The 23,206-nt window shown below is 36.9% G+C and overlaps 1 protein-coding gene and 1 long non-coding RNA gene across 2 annotated transcripts; both read right to left on the bottom strand.

Annotated features, from left to right (window-relative positions):
• Positions 1-5,125: 5,125 nt before the first annotated feature.
• LOC140177341 (uncharacterized) lies at positions 5,126-6,286 on the bottom strand. The gene is made up of 2 exons (XR_011869178.1): positions 6,161-6,286; positions 5,126-6,074 (listed from the first exon to the last, which is right to left on the bottom strand). It is a non-coding gene; the product is annotated as an uncharacterized lncRNA (long non-coding RNA).
• Positions 6,287-9,167: 2,881 nt separating this feature from the next.
• LOC112727782 (auxin response factor 9) lies at positions 9,168-15,114 on the bottom strand. Its single transcript, XM_025777682.3, has 14 exons — positions 14,260-15,114; positions 14,057-14,169; positions 13,477-13,572; positions 13,287-13,343; positions 13,032-13,187; positions 12,660-12,744; positions 12,475-12,565; positions 12,214-12,378; positions 12,009-12,128; positions 11,859-11,931; positions 11,621-11,774; positions 10,724-11,322; positions 10,396-10,583; positions 9,168-10,193 (listed from the first exon to the last, which is right to left on the bottom strand). Exons 1-14 carry the CDS (start codon positions 14,294-14,296, stop codon positions 10,058-10,060), a joined length of 2,070 nt encoding a protein of 689 aa, XP_025633467.1. The 5' UTR covers positions 14,297-15,114; the 3' UTR covers positions 9,168-10,057.
• Positions 15,115-23,206: the final 8,092 nt, after the last annotated feature.

Raw genomic sequence — 23,206 nt, 5'->3', positions numbered from 1 at the left:
GTGTCGGTCGTATTCTTGAATTTGAAATGAGAATAGGAATAATGCTTCCTAGCATGGGACACAGAATAGGACCACTTAGATCAGAATAGCATTCACAGAAATGTTCAAACATAGAGTAGAATCGAACATTGAAGAGATTAGTTAACAACAGTAAAAAGATGGGCGCCTAATTCCAATACTATAAGGGTCTATCAGTACAAGTCAGCTGAACACCGTGATTGATGAGTGGGTAGGTGGGTTAGGTGCACCTCTCGTCCAGTGGGAAGTATTGAGGCGAGTCTCCTTCCCCCCCCCCCCTTCCTTTTTCTACTTTTCCTCTCTCCTTTTGCTTGTGCTTCTACCCGGGCTTTTCATTTTTATAAATTTATATATAGAGACCCGAGGAAATTTTTATAAGATTCATTGCTCGCAATCAAGCTTGGAGTATAAATGAAAGGAATGGAACAAAGTGTTGCTTCGGGAAACATGGGTATTGAAAATCTTAAAAATCTGTGGGTTCCAAATTTTGAAGGAATTCCTGCCAAGATGACGGATCCTCCCATAGGCGCCTCTACATGAGCTTCGGGTAACCAAATATGAACTGGTACCATAGGTACTTTGATGGCGAAAGCGACGAAAGAAGCAATCCATAGAAAGATTTGACGCCGCTCACTAAATTCTGTCGTTAATGATATTTATAAATCGGCGGTCCCTATTTGGAAAAGAATTAACAGAATAGCTAATAGCATAAAAACATATCCAAGTAAAGTATAAAGGAAAAACGGATATGCTGCCTTGATCTTTCTTTATCTCGAGCCTCATACCCCTATAATAATGATAGAGTAAGGGGTGGCCCCAAAGCGGAATTTAGCGATGGTGGTTGGTCGAAGCTCCAGTAGGTAGCCACTCCATTCTCAGGGAACCTTACGTGAGACTTCCGCATCATATGGCTCCGCCCCGAGCTTCCATCGCCGGCCTTTGTCATTAGACCACTATCTATGTATGTATATTAAGCTTGGACTCTCGAACATTTTGCTTCTCGGGTGGTGGCAAACAATGCAGCTTGCGTTGCGGGCCCGCATTTTGTATTGAATAGGGGCCCGGCCCACTTCTCGCCCGAAAGAATCGCTCACTAGCTAGCCGGACTAGTGGGGGCCTTATCTGGAGACATACTGAAAACCATGCCCTTCGAACCGAACGCAACGCCCGTCTTCCAAATCACAAAAAGGGCTCGTTGGGAAGAAAGATGGAGTGCGGCCTGTAGAGCACACGTAACGTCCTGTTATTATTATGCGGGTTGCTCACACAGTGGATCTCTCTCTCTAGATATCTAGAGAGATGTGAATAGCCTTTATTTATGGCTGCCTCCCGACTTACAGCTTTATGCTACTACTACTGTGATGTGAGCGGTTCAAATGGGTTTTTTTCCAATTTATCCTGGCCAGAACTTGTATGCAGCACTTATACAAAGGTGCATGCATAAAGGTTTGGAACCCTTTTCTTATTTGAATCTTAAAGACAGGACCTATTCTCATCTCGAACCCTCTACCGAGCTTAACCATGCCCGCATTTCCTTTTTTTTTTAAGGGGGCCAAAGAAATGTCTCTGCCTGCTGCCAACAGTCTTTCTTTATAATTCTACTGAACGGGTTGATCCTCCCATTTGTTATAGCAACTTCGCTTAAGGTCTCCTCACCAAGAGCTCCCCGGCGACGACAGAGGAACCAACCCGCCCGCTGTGGCGGGGCGGCTTTTTTTTCACAACAAGACGTGGACGATTATCCGTACCCTCGGTAGCTTACGACTTTACGTCCATCCCTAGTTGGGTACAGTTTCCTTTTGATTTCTCCCTTGTAGCCGTTACTCGAATTCACGCAAGTGTGTCCACACCCCCCAAACTGACTTGACGAGGAATCCATTCTCGCGAACAAACACAGCCCCTACACACACCTAGGAGCTCCCCTTCCTGCATATCCATACAAGACCCAAGTAGGTGGGTCGAGGTCCTACGAGGTAACCACTACTCGGAGTACCCTCCCAAAAGGAAAAGGATGTGTTTGTCAGGTTCGGTTCGTCTTAGTTGGGTTGAGCGGGTTCGACCAGAAATGCTATGCTTATGCACAAGACTACCCCTCTTCCCGAAAGCTTCGCGGGGACTACTTTACATTATAAACGAGATAAGCATGGACATAGTGTAAATGAAATATGGTCATATTTATCTCGTTTACACTGTAAACAAGATACGTGGTAATGTAAAATGTTTACACAATAAACGAGATATAATATGACAAAATCAACCTATTATAAAAAGATCAGGAAATCGATGGTATTCCACACAAATCTCTCAATTCTTCCTTTTCTTTCGTTTTCTTCAAAAAACTTCTAAAAAAATTGTCTAGTGGTAATGGTTTCTTCGTTGTGATGGTGTCTTCCAACTGTCTGATGAAAAATAATGATAGTGAGAATATATTTGAGTGTGAGAGTCCTACACTGTTCTGAACTCGAAGAGCAAATTTGTTGTCCGAGTTAAAGAGTATGATATTGACGCACGTCAGCAATGGGGGAGAGAAAAGAGGTTGGTAGAGTTGGGTATAGGATGCTAGCATCGATAGAAAAATAGTGTATTTCGGTCTCGTCTGTTCTAGCTCGATGGCGATGAGCATGTACGCCTAATGTTTGACGTGACGGGAGAATTATGGTTGAACAAGTGATGAAACTTTTTGCGGAGGTTCGTGATGTTAGTGGTGGTGGTTCTGGCGGCTCGAACTTTGTATCGAATGACCCTCCTTTGGCACCACGACTGTTGCACTGTGCTAGTCCCGTGCAGGACATAGACGTTGAGGATGAGGAATCCGACGAAGAGTACGTTGCCGATAGCCAAGAAAGTGGATGACGATGATGACGACAATAATGAGTTCATACCAGAAACTCCTGTTGGTGGATCAGTTCAATACCTTTTGTCTACTCCGCATCCAATTCAAGAGTTATTATCTGTACCCAGCCACTACCATACATTAGATTTGGATGTGATACACGAAGAAACTCCGTATTCGAGTATGGGGGCCGATGATTACAACACCACCGATGGTGTGGAGTTTTGGGTTGGTTACAGATTCAAGAGCAAAGAGGCAGTGCTGCAAGGCGTGAAGAATTACAGCATTCAGAGAAGTGTCGAAGTTGTCAAGTAGGATCTGTTAAAGTACCACATATGTTGCCGATAATTTACGGATGGTTGTCCTTGGAGTCTCAGTGTCGCTCTCTGACAGAATATAGGATATTGGTGAGTTATAGTATTTTAGTTCCTTGTCTTCTTTGTTGTTGTTATTTTGGTTATATTTTAATTCGACTATTTTTGAAATGGTTAGGGAAGTGCATAAATTCGGCAGACCACACACGTGTCTGGCCCCCACCATGTCACAGGATCATCGACAGTTGGACAACAACCTCATATGCAGAATCATCTTGTCACTCAAACAGTCCAGTCCATCAGTTACTATCCCTGTTCTTCAGAGTACAGTGAGACAGAGCTATCACTTTAAGTCATCCTACAGGAAGGTTTGGATGGCAATACAAAAGATAATTGCGCAGATATATGGTGATTGGGAGGAGTCATACAATAAGGTACCGCAGTTGCTCCAAGCATTATAGAATTGTCTCCCTGGCACGGTATGTGACATCATTGTAATGTCGTACTATGATGGCCACTTGATGGTGCGCGACTGCTGTTAGTTCGACAAAGTGTTCGGGTCATACCCTCCCTGCATTGAAGCTTTCAAGAATTGTAAGTCATTCGTATCCATAGATAGCATGCACTTTTATGGCAAATATGGTGGAGTGTTGCTCATTGCAGTTGCACAGGATAGTAACAGTAACATCCTCCTTGTGGCCTTCGTCATTGTTGAGCCTAAGAGTACGGAGTCATGGTCCTTCTTCCTTACCAATATGAGATGCCATGTGACACCGCAAGAAGGGTTACTGATTATATCTGATAGATCCCAAGCAATCAAGGTTGCACATAGAGCTGATGACAGCCTCTGGAAGCCTCCTAGGGCACTCCATACGTATTGTGTCAGGCACATGACTGCGAACTTCATGTCTCGGTTCAAGTCAACCAATGGCAAGCAATATCTCATTAATGCTGGATACGAGTGGTATGGATGCTCTAAGGACGTCATCCCATGAGATGCCTGACTGGGCCGGTAGATTTAATAAGGAAATATGGCTGCAACATTGTGATGGTGAATGTGGGTTTGGGCACATGATAACTAACCTATCCGAGTGTATCAACACAGTTCTGAAGGGTACAAGATACCTACCCATTCCAGCTATCGTTAGATGCACGTACGAGAAATTGCAGTAGTTGTTCGTTTAGAAGGGTAGGGAGGCATAGGCTCAAATGACAGCGGGTAATCGATATTCACAGTGGCTACAGGCTACGGTTGAAAAGAATAGAGTGGGTATCCAGAAGATGCGGGGTTACACATTGCGACAGGAGGGCTTCAATTTTTTTGGGTAGAGAAATTAGAGTCGTTTGAGGGTTGCAGCCAGAGTTCATTCCGTGTGCGGTTGAGCTCGGAGACATGTGACTGTGGGTTTGCTCAAGTCACTTCATTTCCTCTGTCGTCATGCACTTCCTACTTGTGCTGCTTCTATCGTCGAGTAGGGCCATATGTTCATCTAGTCTACCTGCAGGAGTCTGTGTTCAAGGTTTACGAGGTAGTGTTTACCCCAATTCCTGTCGATAATCTTTGGCCAGTGGTCGGGGCACATTTGCGCCCTAATCTGGCCATGCGTAGAAAGGCAATCGGCAGACGAGTTTCTACGAGGTTTCATAGCGATATGGACAAGGTGGAGTGCCAAGAGAAATGGTGTCGTCTATGCTAGCAAACTAGTCGTACTCGGAGGGGTTGTCTGAATCAACCCACAGAGGATACTTAGCAGTTGCGTAACTTGTGCTGCATTTCATATGTATTAGAAGCGTGTTATTCATTTATGGTTACGTTATATATCGTTGTTATTTTGTTTTATTTAGCAATCGAACTGTCCATGTTTTATATTGTATAACAATAATTTGCATACATAACCCTAATCAAAGCATGGATAGTAACTAAATAAATTTGTTAAACAAGGTACATAAAACAAAGACAGAAAATAAAGGAGTACATCATCACTATATTGTAAAATTTTGGTACAAAACACTGTACTATGGAATGGTACAAGATAAACTACTAACTAATCTAACAACACGTACTACCAGTCATGGATGCTGGTCCCTAGGGTAATGAAGGTGATGCCCAGTGCCACAAGGGGGAGGCTGTGTCTGGCAAGGTGGTCTGTGACCTCTTGGGTCTTGAGGAGCCTGTGGTGGTGGAAGGGCCACTACATGTGACGGTGGCGGAGGAGGCTGTGAAAGGTACAGGTGTGCCTGATTAGTCGCCTGTGTCTGGAAGTGTGGTGGCGATGGTGGATACTGAGGTGTGGGAGTAACCAATGTGACGCACTCTCGTTGAAGCACTACAGCTCCTCCGAGGTCCCTCGCACCCCTCTCCCTCTGGGCAGGTCTCTAAGTGTCTGGTCGCATCTCCCTAGCATAACTACGATGATCTATGACATCTTGTGGAAGGTGGAGGACATCCTTAGGCTAACTAGGTATGAGCTAGACATCGTCAGGGAAGGTCGAAAGTTTGGGATCATCAAGCATATCCTCCCTAGACAGATGTCTAACCCGACAAGCCTGCTAGTACCAGACCCAGTACTCCTGTATCGGCTTGTCGTCGGCAGTAGGTTGAATGGAGTTCATGTTGCCTTCCTCAAACCGGGACCTGAATGAGTCGTACCATTCATGAAGGCGAGTAGGCCACCACACATCCTCTTCCCGTCCAGTAGTAGTCAGAAATCTATTGACATTAACCGGGTCGTCAGGAACTGGCTGCTCACTTCCGAATTGATGTTTCACCCGATCGGCTTGGTAAAACTCCACAAATTGAAGCATACAAGGGGGACGACAGACAACCAAGTCCCCCACTCCCTGTAGGACCTCACCCAGTTCGGAGTAATGTCATGTAGTCTGGGGTCGACGTACGGCGTCCACCGAAACTGCATAACCAAGTGTAATAGACTTATCAGAAGCAATTTAATCGTACTCAAACGTTTCATATTCAAGTAAGTAAAATATAATGTACCTCATCCAAATGCAGTCAATCTAACGCCATACCCCAATGCAGGACTCTCTGTGCATGGTGGTCCCTAGTCTGATGGGTCATCCCGATCAACCTGTTAACATACACAGTAATCAAATTGTGTCGATCTATGTAGGTAAAACTTGAATTGAATAAATAGAAATTGACAAGAATATCAAACGATAACAATAACCTCGCTGCTAGGGAAAAGTTCAAAATCTGCCTCTCAGGCAGACACCACAGTGGAATCCTGTGGTATATCCGCGAGACTAGCAACGGTGTGCATCCGGCTATGTCTGTGGTATTACGATGTGCTGCATGGCATAAGGAGTGGTACGTCTATGCAAGCACAGTGGACCCCCACGACAGACCGCTACACCTTCCGAAGTCAGCCAACAGTGGCAACCATCTGATATGCACCTGATTGTTGGACTTGTCAGTCATCAGGTAACCACCGATCAGCAGCATGATGTAACACCTAGTGTACTATCGAAGGGTGGCTGGATCCGTGGTATTCAGAGACATGTGTGGAACTATATCCCGAAGTCATGTCATCTTGATACTAAATGACTCCTTCCTCTAGGAACCCTGCTGCGGACCGTGTGGGGTCTGGCACCCAGGAGCTCCTCCACGTACTCCCATGTCAGACGCTGGTACCAAGTTTGGAAGTCACGCAGGCACCCACCCATTGGCTCCCCGACTATGCGTAACCCGAGGTGGTACGCAACTTCTTGCAGGGTGATGGTGCACTCATCCCATGGCAGGTGAAAAGTGCGAGTCTCCGGACGCCAGCGCTCCATGAATGCAGTGATCAGGGAGTTGTCAAACACAAAGTCCTTGAGCTGCACCGTGTTGCCAAACCTAGCCTCCCTCAGGTAAGGGACGATGGCGTTGGGGGTGCAAGTGTGTGACTAACCCACCTAGGTAATAACAAGCGAGGCCTCTGTTTAAAAAACTTTTATAAAGATTCAATTTCAAACTAACTTCTCTAACATGTTCAAATCCATTCTAACAAATCTAAAATGCAACTCAGATAAACATCACAACATAATAAACAGGATATTTAACTTTCACTATGAGTAAATTAATTAACTAACAAAAATATTTAATTGACTAATCAAATCAAAGTAATTAGTTATTTAACTTTCACGATGAGTGAATTATACACCTAACAAATATTACTAACTTGCCAAATAATCTACTTTATGTTACCTCAATATCATCCAGTTTACTCGTGTTAAAACATTAACTCTATAAAAGTTTCATAAACAAAATCGCATACACTTATTAATTTAAACAATAAAGATAGCACTAACCTCAAAGTCGATAGCTCCCGCAATGTGCCAACTAGCGTTCAGGCGGTTGATGTCAGTGTTCCGTGCCATAACGTCTGGAGAACTAATAAATAATTAAATATCAAGAAAACGGTGCGAGAAAGAGAGAAATGTGGGGGCAGAGTAGGGTTAGCGGCGCTATGAACAAATTTCATTTATAGGCGCTCTCCAACCTTATCTCCTTTACTATGTAAACGAGATAAGTATGACCATATCTTGTTTACTAACATGTTTGTAAATATGATACATTGTCACGTGTTCCTTTCTTATCTTGTTTACACTATATGGCTATACTTATTTTGTTTACACTGTAAACGAAATAAATCACTTAATAAAAATCAGTAAATACTCTCAAATTAACGTATATTTATAATTAAAATATTTATTTTATTTATTTAAAAAAAATCCATCGGTTTTATAACTATCAAATTGTTTATTTCGTCATCTTAAACAAAATACTCACACTATACACTTAAATTGGTCTTTCACATATGAACCACACAAAAAAGGTTCCCGCATAGAGTTTTAGATAAAAAATTTTGGTTCCTAACCAAGTTTTATTACTTTAAAAGTTTTTGAAGATTATTTTTGTAAGACATTTTGATATATTTAATATGTGTATTAGAAAAATAAGTTTCAAACAAATTTTATTATAAAGTAATTCAATCTTCAACAAATATCATTATAAGACAAAGTAGTCCTTCTTACATAAAGAGCAATTTGTTTAGAGAATTTTTAAAATAATAAAAATTTATCTAGAACCAAAGTGTCTAATTTAAAATTTTTTTAGAGACTAATTTTAGTGTTTACTCAAATACTTATATATACAATAAAATATCATTGTGGCAGCCTAATGACCAGTTAACAATTGTTCTTAAAATATGTAACTCAATTTGGTCTCTAAATAACTCTAAATTGAGTCATCTACATCATAAAATTTAGTCCATTAAAGACTAAATTTAAATCATATGAGCTACCTATTCAACTACTATAATGGCATGTCTGTCATATGGCTTAAGTTTTCTATGAAGAGAAAAAATAATTGGACCACATCAAACCTTTTCAAATGTTGAATTTGGATACATATTTCACCCAACAACCTAGTCTGCTATACCATGTGTGATGTTCTATTTGGAGATTAAAGTTGGTACAGTATACTTGGCATTCAATTCAAGTTGACCCTTGGCACTGCCTAACCTAATTATGAACTTTCATTTTTCTGACACAGGCCAAACAATTCTTGGGTTTTGGTTCCAAAAGATATCATGGGAGGGGAAAAAAATCCATTAATCAAATTATATAAAATTAACTATGCATAGTTGTATGCAACTTTTTAAAGAACATTTGATACCATCCATCAATAGAAACAAGTACCACATTTAATTGATGAAACTTTTACTCCTATTTACATTGTCACATCAAACACAACTGAAGGTGAGTCTCTGTCTTAACTCTTTAGACACCAGAGTTGATAACAATTATTGAGCATAGTTATTATATATTTAGAGTTTAACCAACTCTGTAATACATAAGAATTTCATTTAATACTTCTATCCACCAAAGACTCGCATTTAAATGAAAAAATATTATTCATATTAAATATGAAATACAATGACATTCTCATCTAGAGATAAATAGACTTTAAATAAACATAATATCTCATTTAAGATTTAACATAAGCACGCATAACACAGTTCTTGATTTACTTTTCAAATGAGTCCAATGCACAAGGCACTGAGAAGCAATTCAATTCACAAAACATTGGGATTAAATAATAGGGTACAATTTGATTAGTAATGTAACCAAAAGCATTCTACCATATGGATTTACTACCACTACTTTTTACAATTGAAAATTAACTGCAAATATTCTGGACATAGGACCTCAAAATAAATCATGGGCCTGTGTGGTGCCACCACCTGCCAGAAACAACCCAATTTGTCAGGGGGCAAAATCAGTGCCTCAGTGGTGCAGTGATGGCACCATAAAAAGCCACCATTGGACCACAGTACCCTCTGAACATGAACAATGGCAATAAAAAACTTCCAGCAATTCAATGCAATAATTCAAGTTCAGTGATGACACCATTTGACTCACCAAGATCAGAATTTAGAAGTTCAGAATAGGGAATCTACCACACTATGCATTATAATGCAGAATTCAGCACAAATAATATTAGCCCCTTTTAACAAAAGAAGGCAATTGTTTTTATTAAACATCAACCCTCCCCAACATTTGTTTTCCCACTTAAACTTCATATTCACATATGCTACCACACCTAATAAATTTTTTCCATCTCCCCCACTAATTTTATTATGGTAATAAATCTACTTTTTTCTGGGGTCTCTTCTCTAGCACAATTAAATAACCTGCAGTCTCTACAAAGTGGAGTTACAATTACCTAGTGTTTCATATCTAAATAATAACATGAAACTTTGGCCTAGCCCAAAATAGGCCAACTTCTTTGCCACCCAGCCCCCACAAAGAACCAATAATTGCAACAAAGGATCCACATATTGGAAAAGAAGACAGGAAAAGGAAAGTCAGTTTTTTTTGTTTTCCTTTCTCATGTTTCAGCAGTTTCTGAACTTATTACAGTGCCTTCTTCAATTGAAGAGATTGGTAGTTTGCTTCCTGTGCTCATCTTCTTCACATCTTGACTGGAACAGATAAAAATTCTCCTAACCATGTGGCAGAATTCACTGCAAGAAAATAATGGTGACAATCAAAATGGTTAAGTGCTAATTTTCAGAAATAGTTACACTATTGATACTATATGCACTTTAGCATTTTTCTTCTCCCACTTCCAAATCCTTAAATTTTTTTCCCGGTAATATTGTCCCTATAACTTATTCTCTCGTGCTTGCATCACTCCCTACTTTAGTTATTTAAGAAAATACTCACGGCCATGGATCGTCTCCCACCAGCATCATATCTCCCTCATCATCAGTGAAGACAATTTCCCACTTATTCCTGTCTTGAAGCTGCCCTTTTATGTCGAACAACTCCTCCAATTCAACAATAAGATGCTCATAGCCATCCAACATAGTCAGATCCACGGCACGACCTACTGCGACACCCTGCATTTGAACCTTCCACAGGTTTTGGAAACCAAAGAAAAGCTTACTTCAGAAAAAGTTCGAGTTCGATATACCCAAAAACAAAATAAGCTTACTCAAATCTTAATTTATTACACAAAACGAACAAACAAATCAATGTTCAAGTTCGATACCTTGGTGCGACTTCTGCTACATATCTGCTTGCTCTGACTCTCTTTTGGCGATACTTGCTGCTGCTCTTGTTTCTTCTCCTTACCAGTCTTCGAGGCATCAGACTTTTGACCTGCCTCAGTTTTGGAAACTGTGCTCACACAGCCTTCAGAGGTGAAACTGTGAACGTTTACCGCCTGTGCAGCCGCCTTCTCTACAGCAGACGAGTTCCGGGAATGATCAATAAGGTCAATGCCAAAAAGTCGACAACTCGTAGCAGTCTCAGCTTTGTTTTCCTTGTCAACCTGATCATGCACATGATCATTGTTCAATCTAGACGAGTGTGGATTTGGAGCAGGCCAAGCTGAGACGCTCTTGCTGTCATCCATTGTGTCCTGAAATAATTGCGAAGGACAAGAAGAATGGGGGGAAGATAGCCAACTTCCTTCTGTCTGATTCCTTGACATCAGATTGCTGTTGCTTTTACTATTCATATCGATCTGCTTATGATGCCACACGCTGGTAGTATCACTCCTTTTACTTTCGGCCATCACACTATGCTGTGTCATATCAGCCTGTGTAAGACCTGAATCCCAGAAAACTGAGGCAGCCGATTGGGTGTCTGGTTTGAAAGCAAAATATAAAGGGTCAAAATACAACTCAATAATAAAAACAGAGTTCTTAGAAGAGTGAAGTACACAAGATACCCACACAAAAGGTCATGTCACTAACAAAATTATACATGGAAGAACAAAATTTTCCTAGTATATCCCATAAGGCTTGATTTGCTAGACAAAATTCACCCAAATATTTTATGTTTATGGTTTGAAATTTTGTTCTTCAATGGGTGATTTTGCCAACGCCAGCAACATGATTTTGCATAAATTTTCATATTTCACTCATTAGAAATAATTCCTCACCGAGATCGGGATGTTCACTTGGTGGTCGAGGCCTTTTGGCCTTTACAACAGCAGGTTGAACTGAGGATGTAAGAGCAGGAGCCACGTAGGGTTCCATCTCCCATGGGGAAACCCTATCAGGTCTTGGAACAGCTGCAGGTTCATCCCATTGAACCTGTGGATTGACAAAATGAGAACAAAAAAAAAAACACAACCACCATAAATAAAATGAACAACTGCAACCGAAAAATGAGAATACCTTGAGTGATCGCCATTTAGAATTTTCCCAATGAGGAGATATATCTTCCAATCCAACAATGGTACCCGAAAATCTGATCAACCATGTATTAGAATAGCTATGCTAAGAAAAGTTTAAACTTACACAAGATACAGAAATCAGTTTTGCTACCTTTTATCAGTGTCTGTAGAATCATCCCCTTCGAACCTCATCTTAAACCTCATCCCAACACTAAATTTGTTGTTGACAGCATCCAAATACTTGTTGAGGCTGATGATGAACTGGCTCGTGCTAAAGAAACCGAAAATTCCATGTCAACAATCATCTACTAAATATTTATAAACTATATAGTTCTTGAAATGGTAAAATTTTTTACCGTGGCTTATAATAAACTACGAAAAGTGTCTGAGTAGCAACAGCATGAGAGGCAGTAGCAAGCACACCGAGGTGCATGCTCTGACTGGAAATTACAGATGATGGCATGTTACTCTGCTGACGAGCAAGACGGCGCACTCCTACGCGCAATTCCCCATTCTGCCCTCTGTCCAAGACAACTTATTTTCATTAAGGCCTCTATATAATAACAGATACAGTAGAAGGTTGCTGAACCATACACAAAAAACTTAAGTATTGTAACCTCAAGAATACAAAGGTGTCTCCAGCAACCAATCTTTTGGAAGTCACAAAAGTACTCCACCCTGTTGTGAGCAAGTGTCTGCGTGGTTGACCTGATCAAACCGAAAAACAGTTCAAGGGAAAATCACTAGGCAATTACATGGTTGAATCACAAAGACTAAAATGAAAACCTCTCACATCATTTACCTCGAAATATATGCTTGAAGCGCCATTCATAACCATGAAGATCCTTCGCAACCAATTCCTGAGTCGGTGTTGGTTGGGACATGTCCTAATTATAAATAAACAAATAAATATATAATTCCTGAAAATTTATTCCAAAAATCACTAATACTGTAGATGTGTTTGTTTCAACTTCTGTAAAAAGTGGTTCTACAGCTAACATCTATTATTCGATTGAAAAAACTGAAAATTGATTTTTCTGAAAAGCTACTATTTTTGCTCCTACCAAAAAAACTAAACTAAAACTTTGTTAGCAGCAAAAAAAACTTAAAAAAAGTGATTTCCGGGCAAAATAAGTTGAAACAGAAGTTCAATAGTTGAAAGTAGTAGTCTTACCAAAGCAGGAAGGCACTCTGTGGCATGTTTCCTGAGAACAGAAAAGCCGCCATGGGTGCTGGTATCTGAAGCAGTTAAAACTTTGGAGAACGAGTGAACTGTGGGCCTTGTTGGTTCAGCAGGGGACGGATCGGGGCTCGTAGGCTCATCAGCTTGCTGAAAATTTGTTCTGTTAGAATCTAAACAAGCACAAAAAGAATCTAAGGTTGACCATGAAAAGTGTTGAAATTCCAAAAGTAGTAGCAACATCCTTACATTAGATTCCGGCACCAAAGTAATCTGTGCATAAACCTCATCAGTTTCTTGTTCAGCCTGATGAAAACATGTCAAAATCCAAAGTGTTTATTTCCTTTACATTAGATTCAATCTTTCATGTATATATCTAAACTCGAATGAAGTCCAACAAATTAAGGAGAAAAAAAGTGAGTGTTAGAGACAAAATTACCAGTAAATGAATGTTCACGACGCGACAAAGGATCTTCGAGGGAAGTTTGAACAACGGAATCCTCTGATTCAATTCCTGATTCGTTGATGCCTCTAACTACACCAAGAACAACAGAAACGATTAAACACAAAATAATAATAATAATAATATTAATAATTATCAAGCACAAAAGAAAGATTATTTTCCATTTCCAGGTAACAGTTTTCCGTTCTCGTCTCTAGCTACACAACCAAAATCCAAGAAACAAATTTAAAAAAAATGAAAAATAAAAAAAAATAATAATAATAATAAACAACAGGAACAATAATTATAACAAGCCATAACAAACTAAGGCATACCTAAAAATTTAATTTTCCGACAGTATTAATTTCCAGCTAAGAAAAGCAAAAGGGATCTAGAACACACAAAAAATAAATACTAACAATAATTACAAAAAAAAGGGGGGAATTTTGCAAAGTAAAGGGTAAGAAAGGAAGCAAGGGGGAACAAAAACAAGAAGAAGAAGAAGAAGAAGAAGAAGAAGAACAATAATAATGATAATTGAAAGTAGAAGTAATAATAATAATAACGAGTGACTCACTTGTTCCATGTGCCCCTGAGGGAAGTAGAAGACCCTCTCTCCAACACGAGGAACGTCCACCAGTGGTCCCGCACATGCCTTCCATAGCTGCGAATACAGCTCATCTCCACCCCCTGCTCCCCCCAAAACAAATTACAAAAAAAATTACAAAAAAAAAAAAAGAAAGAGAGAGAGAGAGGTTTGAGAAAAATTCGATTCTTCACCTTCGGCCGAAACATTTGACCCGCGATTCAACATCATTTCAATTCAACAACACCAAGTCAACAAGAAGGCTCAGAAGCTCCCCAAAAGCTAAACACAACGGTAGAAGAATTTTTGTTTTTGCCTCTTTATTCCTTCAGATTGTGACCAGTATGAATCCTTCTCTTCCTTCCACGGAGGGAAAGAAAAGAATATAGAACAAAATGATAAAATGGTTGAGCACGAGTTTTTAATGTGTTAGATCCCGTTCCCACGAGCCACACGCAAACGAAACGACTTTTTGGAGCTGAAAAGACCAGAAAGTGTGCAATCGTAAGAGTATGAATAAGAAGGAAGGAACGGCGGTTACAGAGGGGGAAAAAGCGGTTTGGGAGGTTGTTATGGTTGCTTCTTCAACGACGCGCTGTCTGTGTGTTTGTGTCTGTGTCTGGAATCTTTTTCTTACGGCCAAAGGGAAACGGCGTTACTCCGTGTGTTGGAATATTATGACCAACAACACACACAAAAGCACACCACACTCTTTCTCTCTCTTCTCTCTTCTCTCTCTCCTCGGTCTTCACCTTCCTCTCGGATCCACACATCACACACCTCTTTTGTTTATTTATACACCTCTATTTCTCCTTGTTATTGTTTTAGTTGTAGTTGTCTTTCATTTTTTTTCTTCCGAACGCCATAATTTTTTTTAATGCAATTGTTACTTTTTTTAGGAGGAGGTAGTAGTACTACTGGTACTCTGAGTAGCAATTTAATATTTAAGGTATATATTTTACATTTTACAAAGAGTAAAAACTAAAAAGATTTAAAGTATTTATGTTGTCGTAATATTTTTTCGTCTCATGAGTCATGAAAGCAACTCTAGAAAATTTTGTTATATTGAGTTATTAGTAGTGAGTTTCTAAAAGTAACTCAAATGATGTGTTATATGCTATTGTAGATTTTTATAAAATATCAATGATATTTTATCAAATAATTATGCCAGGTGTTATGAAATATGTGTTAAAATATAAATATAAATTAAAAATAATTAAATAATATATATTTGTATAAAAATATATTAGTGATTGATTTTGATATATAAATAATATTTTTATTTGTCAAAATATCAATAATATTTTCTTATTTTATAATTAAAAAATATTTTTTACAAAATATCAATGATATTTTATATTATTATCGTAATAATATAAATTATTGAAAAGTCAAATATTCTCATGTTTAATATTAAAATAATCATATGTAAAAAAATTATCCAGTAACTCTCTATTAATTATTAAGATATCCTTTGTTATTATGTGTCCAAAGTTAAAACTTAAAAGGTAAGCCAAAACTATTATGTGTACCTACAAAATAAGTCATCAAATTAATTATTATATATCTATTATATGTTAGTTAATTTATTTTTAATATATATTTTATATTTTAATATATATTTTATATTAATAATTAATTTAATAATAAATAAATTAAACTTTGGAATAATATTAAATTGACATAAACAGAACAAAAGTACATTAAAATAATATAATTTAATTTTGATATATTAATTTAATAATGTTATTTAATTAGATTTATATATTTAGATAATTTTTTAAATATTAAATTTAAAAATTAATTACTTTTATTAATAATATACCATTAGTTGTTTATGTACAATTCTTTTTACTGATAATATACGAAAATTAGATTCACATAGATAATTACCATAAATTTTTAGGACCAAATTTTTTTTAAGAAAAAGTATTTTCATATACTGTAAAAGAGGATAAAAAAGACTATAAAAAATCATCAATAAACCAAAAATATTACGATAAACATTTAATTTAGAAAGAGTGCATAAATTAAATAAAGGAACATGAAAAAAAAAAACATAGGAATTGTTGTGAAATAAAAGATATATATAATAGAGATGTATAAATAGAAGACTCTAGTATTAAAATAATTAGCTCAATAATAATTTATATATATATAATAATATTATATGTAAAGAGTAATAGAAAATAGAATTTAAAATACTTATAAAATAAAAGAAGAGAAAGAATTGTAGTAGAAATATAAAGAGAAGAGTATTTGATTGTAACATAAAGAGAGAAGTGATTTTATTATTTGCTTGTGTTTCTCTCGGAGGCAAAGGCCTCTATTTATACACATATTGGGAGCTTAATTTCAACATGCATTTAATGTCATTCCTTCTTTGAAAAAGTGAGTTTTGCATGGGAATGGGCATCCACGTTGTTCGTTCTTATCACAACACTCCCCCTTGGATGCCCATTTAGGATTATTGCCTCATTAAAACCTTACTAAAGGAAAACCCTGTGGGAAAAACCTTAGTGAAGGAAAAAGAGTACAATATCCTTTGTGATGGGGACTGCCTCATTAAAAACCTTGTCAAGAAAAACCCAATGAAAAAAAAATCTGACCAAGGGAAAAAGAGTACAGTCTCCCCCTCTTGTCGACATCAGTTGATGTCTCGAAATCGGCGCATCCCAATCTCATGTACCAATCTTTCAAAGGAGGATTTTGGGAGTGACTTCGTGAATAAATCTGCCAGATTGTCACTTGAACGGATCTGTTGGACATCAATTGTCCCTTGATTTTGAAGGTCATGAGTGAAGAAGAATTTGGGAGAAATATGCTTTGTTCTATCACCTTTGATGTATCCACCCTTAAGTTGAGCAATGCATGCTGTATTATCTTCAAACACGACAGTTGGAGCAATCTTATGATCAATTAGTCCACATGATGACAGAATATATTGAATCAGACTCCTCAGCCAAAAACACTCGCGACTAGCTTCATGAATCGCCAGTATTTCAGCATGATTAGAGGAGGTTGCTGCTATCGTCTGTTTCGTGGACCTCCATGATATAGCTGTACCACCATATGTGAATAGGTATCCTGTTTGAGACCTCCCTTTATGTGGATCAGACAGGTATCCGGCATCTGCATAGCCAACTAGTTGTGACTTGGATCCATAGGGATAAAACAATCCCATATCAACCGTCCCATGAAGATATCGAAAGATTTGTTTGATTCCACTCCAATGTCTTCTGGTTGGAGAGGAACTATATCTTGCTAGTAAATTCACAGCAAATGATATATCGGGTCGCGTATTATTAGCAAGATACATTAGCGCTCCAATGGCACTAAGATATGGTACTTCAGGACCAAGGATATCTTCATTTTCTTCTTTAGGACGGAATTGATCTTTTTTCACATCCAAAGATCTTACGATCATTGGGGTACTTAATGGATGTGACTTATCCATATAAAATCTTTTCAAGATCTTTTCTATGTAAGTTGTTTGATGAATAAAGATCCCACTTTTTATATGCTCAATCTGCAGGCCGAGACAAAATTTAGTTCTTCCAAGATCTTTCATCTCAAACTCTTCTTTTAGAATTTTTATAATTGTTGGAATCTCTTCAGGAGTCCCAATGATATTTAAATCATCAACGTACACAGCAATTATAACGAATCCAGATGCAGATTTCTTTATAAAAACACACGGACAGATATCATCATTCTTGAATCCGTTTTTGGCCAGATACTCAGTAAGACGATTATACCACATTCGTCTAGATTGCTTTAGACCATATAAAGATCTTTACAATTTGACTGAGTATAACCCTTGCGAATATTCATTGGATGGTTTGGATATCTTTAGTCCTTCAGGGACTTTCATATAGATATCACGATCTAATGAGCCGTATAAATAGGCTGTTACCACATCCATTAAATGCATATGGAGTTTATGATATGCAGATAAACTGACCAAATAACGCAATGTTATCGCATCTACTACGGGAGAATACGTTTCTTCATAATCTATACCGGGCCTTTGTGAAAAACCTTGTGCCACAAGTTGGGCTTTGTAGCGCACAACTTCATTTTTCTCATTTCGTTTTCTCACAAATACCCATTTGTATCCAACAGGTTTTACATCTTCTGGTGTACGGACTACAGGTCCAAAGACTTCACGTTTTGCAAGTGAGTCTAATTCAGCCTTCATGGCTGCTTCCCATTTTGGCCAATCATTTCTTTGTCGACATTCTTCAACTGATCTTGGCTCAAGATCCTTACTTTCATGCATGATATCTAATGCCACATTATATGCAAATATTTCATTGACAATTGTCTTATTTCGGTCCCATTTCTCTCCTGTAAAGACATAATTTATCGAGATCTCGTCATTTTCACAATTTTCAGGTACCTGAACGTCTTCTAGCGTTATATCAGAATTTTGGACAACTGCCGGTGTCTTTACTATGTCTTTTTCAACAGGAATCGTATTTACCTCTTTTCTCTTTCGAGGATTTTTATCTTTGGAACCGACAGGCCTGCTACGCTTCTGGCGTGTATTTGATTCCGTGGCTATTTGCCCTACTGGGACATCAATTCGAATTGGGGCATTTTCCGCCCTGTCACGCTTCTGGTGTGAATTTGCTTCAGTGGCTACTTGTCCTACTGGGACGTCAATTCGAATTGAGGCATTTTCCGCTGGTATGTAAGATTTGGTTATCCTCTTTGTATCGGAAAATGCATCAGGCAATTCATTTGCTATTCTTTGCAAATGTATAATCTTTTGAACTTCTAGTTCACATTGCCCTGATCGAGGATCTAAATGCATCAACGATGATGCATTCCAATTAAGTTCCTTTTCAGGAAGCTTATTCTCTCCCCCTAATGTTGGAAATTTTGATTCATCAAAATGACAATCCGCAAACCGGGCTTTAAACACATCACCAGTTTGTATCTCAAGATACCTCACTATAGAGGGAGAATCATATCCAACATATATCCCCAATTTTCTTTTGGGTCCCATTTTGGTGCGATTAGGTGGTGTAATGGGAACATATATCGCACACCCAAATATTCTTAAATGGGAAACATTTGGCTGCTGGCCAAAAGCTAATTGTATAGGAGAGAATTGATGATAACTCATTGGCCTCAAACGAATAAGTGCTGCGGTATGTAAAATAGCATGCCCCCAAACCGAGGTTGGGAGATTTGTTCTCATAAGCAAGGGTCTAGCAATTAATTGGAGGCGCTTAATAAGTGATTCTGCTAACCCATTTTGTGTGTGAACATAAGCTACTGGATGTTCAACACTTATTCCATTAGCCATACAATAAGCATCAAAAGCTTGGGAAGTAAATTCACCAGCATTATCAAGACGAATTGCTTTAATTGGATTTTCTGGAAATTGTGCTTTTAATCGAATAATTTGAGCCAGTAATCTCGCAAACGCCAGGTTGCGAGAAGATAATAAGCACTCATGATTTTTCAATAACAACTCATTGTTGCGTTCGGCAACAAGAAGGCAAGAAATTAACTCAGAATATTTCTTAAACCCTTTCTCTCGATACTGCTGCTGCAGGAGCACATTCGAGGCATGGAAGGTTGAGAAAGTTTTCTCCAACATATCATGATCAGTTATTTTTTCCCCACACAATTTCATTCATGAGGTGATTCGAAACATTGCAGAATTATATTCATTTATAGATTTAAAATCTTGTAAACGCAAATGCGTCCATTCATATCGGGCTTGAGGAAGTATCACCGTTTTCTGATGATTATACCTTTCTTCAAGGTCTTTCCAAAGATCTGCAGGATCTTTTAATGTAAGATATTCATTTTTCAATCCTTCGTCAAGATGATGACGGAGAAAAATCATGGCTTTAGCTTTATCCTTCTGGGATGCATTATTTTCAGCCTTAATGGTATCTCCAAGATCCATTGAATCAAGATGGATTTCAACATCTAGTATCCATGATAAATAATTGTTTCCAGATATATCAAGAGCATTGAATTCAAGATGAGAGAGCTTCGACATAATGAAAATTTGTTACCTGAGTCTTCCTCAAAATTTGATCAGAGTCTCGTGCTGATAACGTGTTGTGAAATAAAAGATATATATAATAGAGATGTATAAATAGAAGACTCTAGTATTAAAATAATTAGCTCAATAATAATTTATATATATATATAATAATATTATATGTAAAGAGTAATAGAAAATAGAATTTAAAATACTTATAAAATAAAAGAAGAGAAAGAACTGTAGTAGAAATATAAAGAGAAGAGTATTTGATTGTAACATAAAGAGAGAAGTGATTTTATTATTTGCTTGTGTTTCTCTCGGAGGCAAAGGCCTCTATTTATACATATATTGGGAGCTTAATTTCAACATGCATTTAATGTCATTCCTTCTTTAAAAAAGTAAGTTTTGCATGGGAATGGACATCCACGTTGTTCGTTCTTATCACAACAGGAATTAATAAATTATCAACCTTCAAAGGCGTTTCTACTTTGCCCAATGAGAAAGAACTATTTGCAAAGAAAGGTTTGATTAGGCTTATTTTAAGTTCAATTCGGTAATTGTCCATCTTTATAAAAGACAAGATATTTTTTATTTAAAAAAAAAGAGATTTTAGTCTTTATTTTTTTATTTCAAGATAATATAATTTTTCTGTTAAAAAAATCTGTTAAATAATAATAAAAATTATTTTGTGGGAATTTTATTTATAATTTGTGGAGTTTAAAATTTTTTATAAAATTCTTTTTAACAATATAACTAACTATGATCACTACTATTCCATCATTTTTTTTCTCATCTTTATCTTTATCGTTATCACTTCTACTTTTACTATTCTCTATTGTGTAACCATACTTTATCACCATCGTTATCTCCTCTACTATCATCATCACCAATACAAATATCATTAACCTTAATATTATCTTATTTCATTTCTTGTTCGGTGTTATTTTTTTTCCTTTAAAAGTTTTTAGTACTGCAATTACATTTTTTTCTACAACATCATTTTTAGTAATAGTCTTTTTCTACTTAACTACCACGAGTAAAAGAATTTTTCAAAAATAAACTTATTAGTAATTTGTGGGAGTTTAAAACCTCCACAAATTATAAATAAAACACCCCACAAAACTAATTTTTGTTATTATTTAACAAATTTTTTAATAGAATGATCGTATTGTCCTCAAATGAAAAGGTTGAGGGTCGAAGTCTCCGTTTTTTTTTTTTTTAGACAAGGGGTGCCTTGTCCTTCAGTAAAAATAGATAAGGGTCGGATTGGGTCTTTACTCTTTAAAAATCAGTATGTTCATCTTTATTTTCATCATTATTGTTGTCGTAATCATCTTCTTAAATGACTCAATTTCACTAAAAAACCGTTTAAAATCATCGAAATTATTGTCAGATTCTTTAGAAAAATTCGACAATAATATTATTATCGGCGAATTTATTGTCAGATAAATTTAATGATAGAAATATCCCCGGTAAATTATTATTGGCGGATTCATAAATTTAGACATTAATTACCATAGAAAAATTTTGACAATACACATTGCAAAATGGCCATTTTAGTGTGTTATTACTGTCGAAAAAAAATCGACGGTATCGTTAGTGCTTTTTTTATTTTTTTCGCACTTTTATTACCATCAAAAATTTTTTTCAATAATTCTAATGGTAATATTATTTAATAAAATTTAATTTTAAAAAATAAAAAACTGTAAGAATTATCCGATGCAAAATCTTATGGTAATATTTTTATTTTAAAATAAAAAAATAATTTTATTTAATACTTTTAGCTATGATTATCATAATTATAACCTGATTAAAATTAAATAAAAATGAATAAAAACTAAATATGACATTAAAATAAAAAAAACTACAGCATAATCTGAAAAGATCATGCGCTAAAAGTCTAATAAAGTAATTTCATTAAAAGAAAACACTAAACGCTACGAGTCTTCATAATCGTCATCGTCGTCTTCTTCCTGATGACATCACTACTGGTCCTACTACGACTCCCAACACTAGTTTTGCTGGACATGTCTACCTAAAACAAATAAAATAAAATAGTTAAAAATTGAAATCATCATAATCCAAATACAATATACATAACATAATTCAACAGAACTTTACCCTCATCTGGATTTCTCTTTTTCTTTGTTCCCATCAACTCCTTGTTCATCATTCTCTTCAGATGTTATTTCCTGATCATTAAATTTCTCTTCTTCGTCCCCATCAACCCTTCCTTCTTCTTCTGGTGGATGAATGTCATCATCAACCCTAAGGTCAATGATTTCATTATCCATAAGAGGTGGCCTAAAGGTGATAGGATTGCTAGTGTCAATGCTAACTTAAAAGGAGTTGCCTCATCAACTTGATAAGGTTGTTAGTCCTCCATCCCATCAAACTCGATGCGACTTCTTAGTTTAGTCTTGGCTACAACCATCCAACTAGACTTACACTTTTCTGGGTAAAGCAAGTAATATACTTATCGTGCATTTTGGGATAAAATGAAAAGGTCATAATGTCTATATTTCTTAGACATATTCACTTCAGTAATATTAGAATCTTTATGCTTTTGTATTCTGTGTCGCGGACTTGGATCAAACCACTCACATTTAAACAAAATATTGTAGTTAAATTATGCTGTGCAATACACTGAATTAATCCGAATGACCGCTACTTGTGTCTCTGAAAATCCAAATCCCAATGTTATCTATTTTTTACCCACTGACCATTGAAAAGAATGAAATTGACAATTGTTAACATTATAAATTGGATAGCTCATTCCTTTATTCATTTGGCCCCAACCAAGTACAACAAATTTGGCATTCGTTGTTTCATACAGATTCGATCGAACGTATTCCTTGAACCAATGTGAAAACTTATCGAGTGAAGAATCGGGATTCATTTCTTAAAATAACCTAAGTTAAAATAGCATCACACATTGATTAATTCTCTAAATGAGTTACTCTAATATTTGAAATATATAACAATTTATTTTAATAAGTTAGTAAATTTATATCATATATGGTGAAATCTGATCATAGTTAACCAATACATGCAAATGTGCGGTCTCTACTTCTTTCTGATCTAACCATTGTTCACTTATCGCACCCAGCGCATTTTTTTCCTAAACA

Source organism: Arachis hypogaea, chromosome 12 (genome assembly GCF_003086295.3).
Source record: "Arachis hypogaea cultivar Tifrunner chromosome 12, arahy.Tifrunner.gnm2.J5K5, whole genome shotgun sequence".
Classification (NCBI taxonomy): domain Eukaryota; kingdom Viridiplantae; phylum Streptophyta; class Magnoliopsida; order Fabales; family Fabaceae; genus Arachis; species Arachis hypogaea.
Note: the sequence above shows the minus strand (reverse complement) of the source record. Positions and strands in the feature narration are given on the sequence as shown.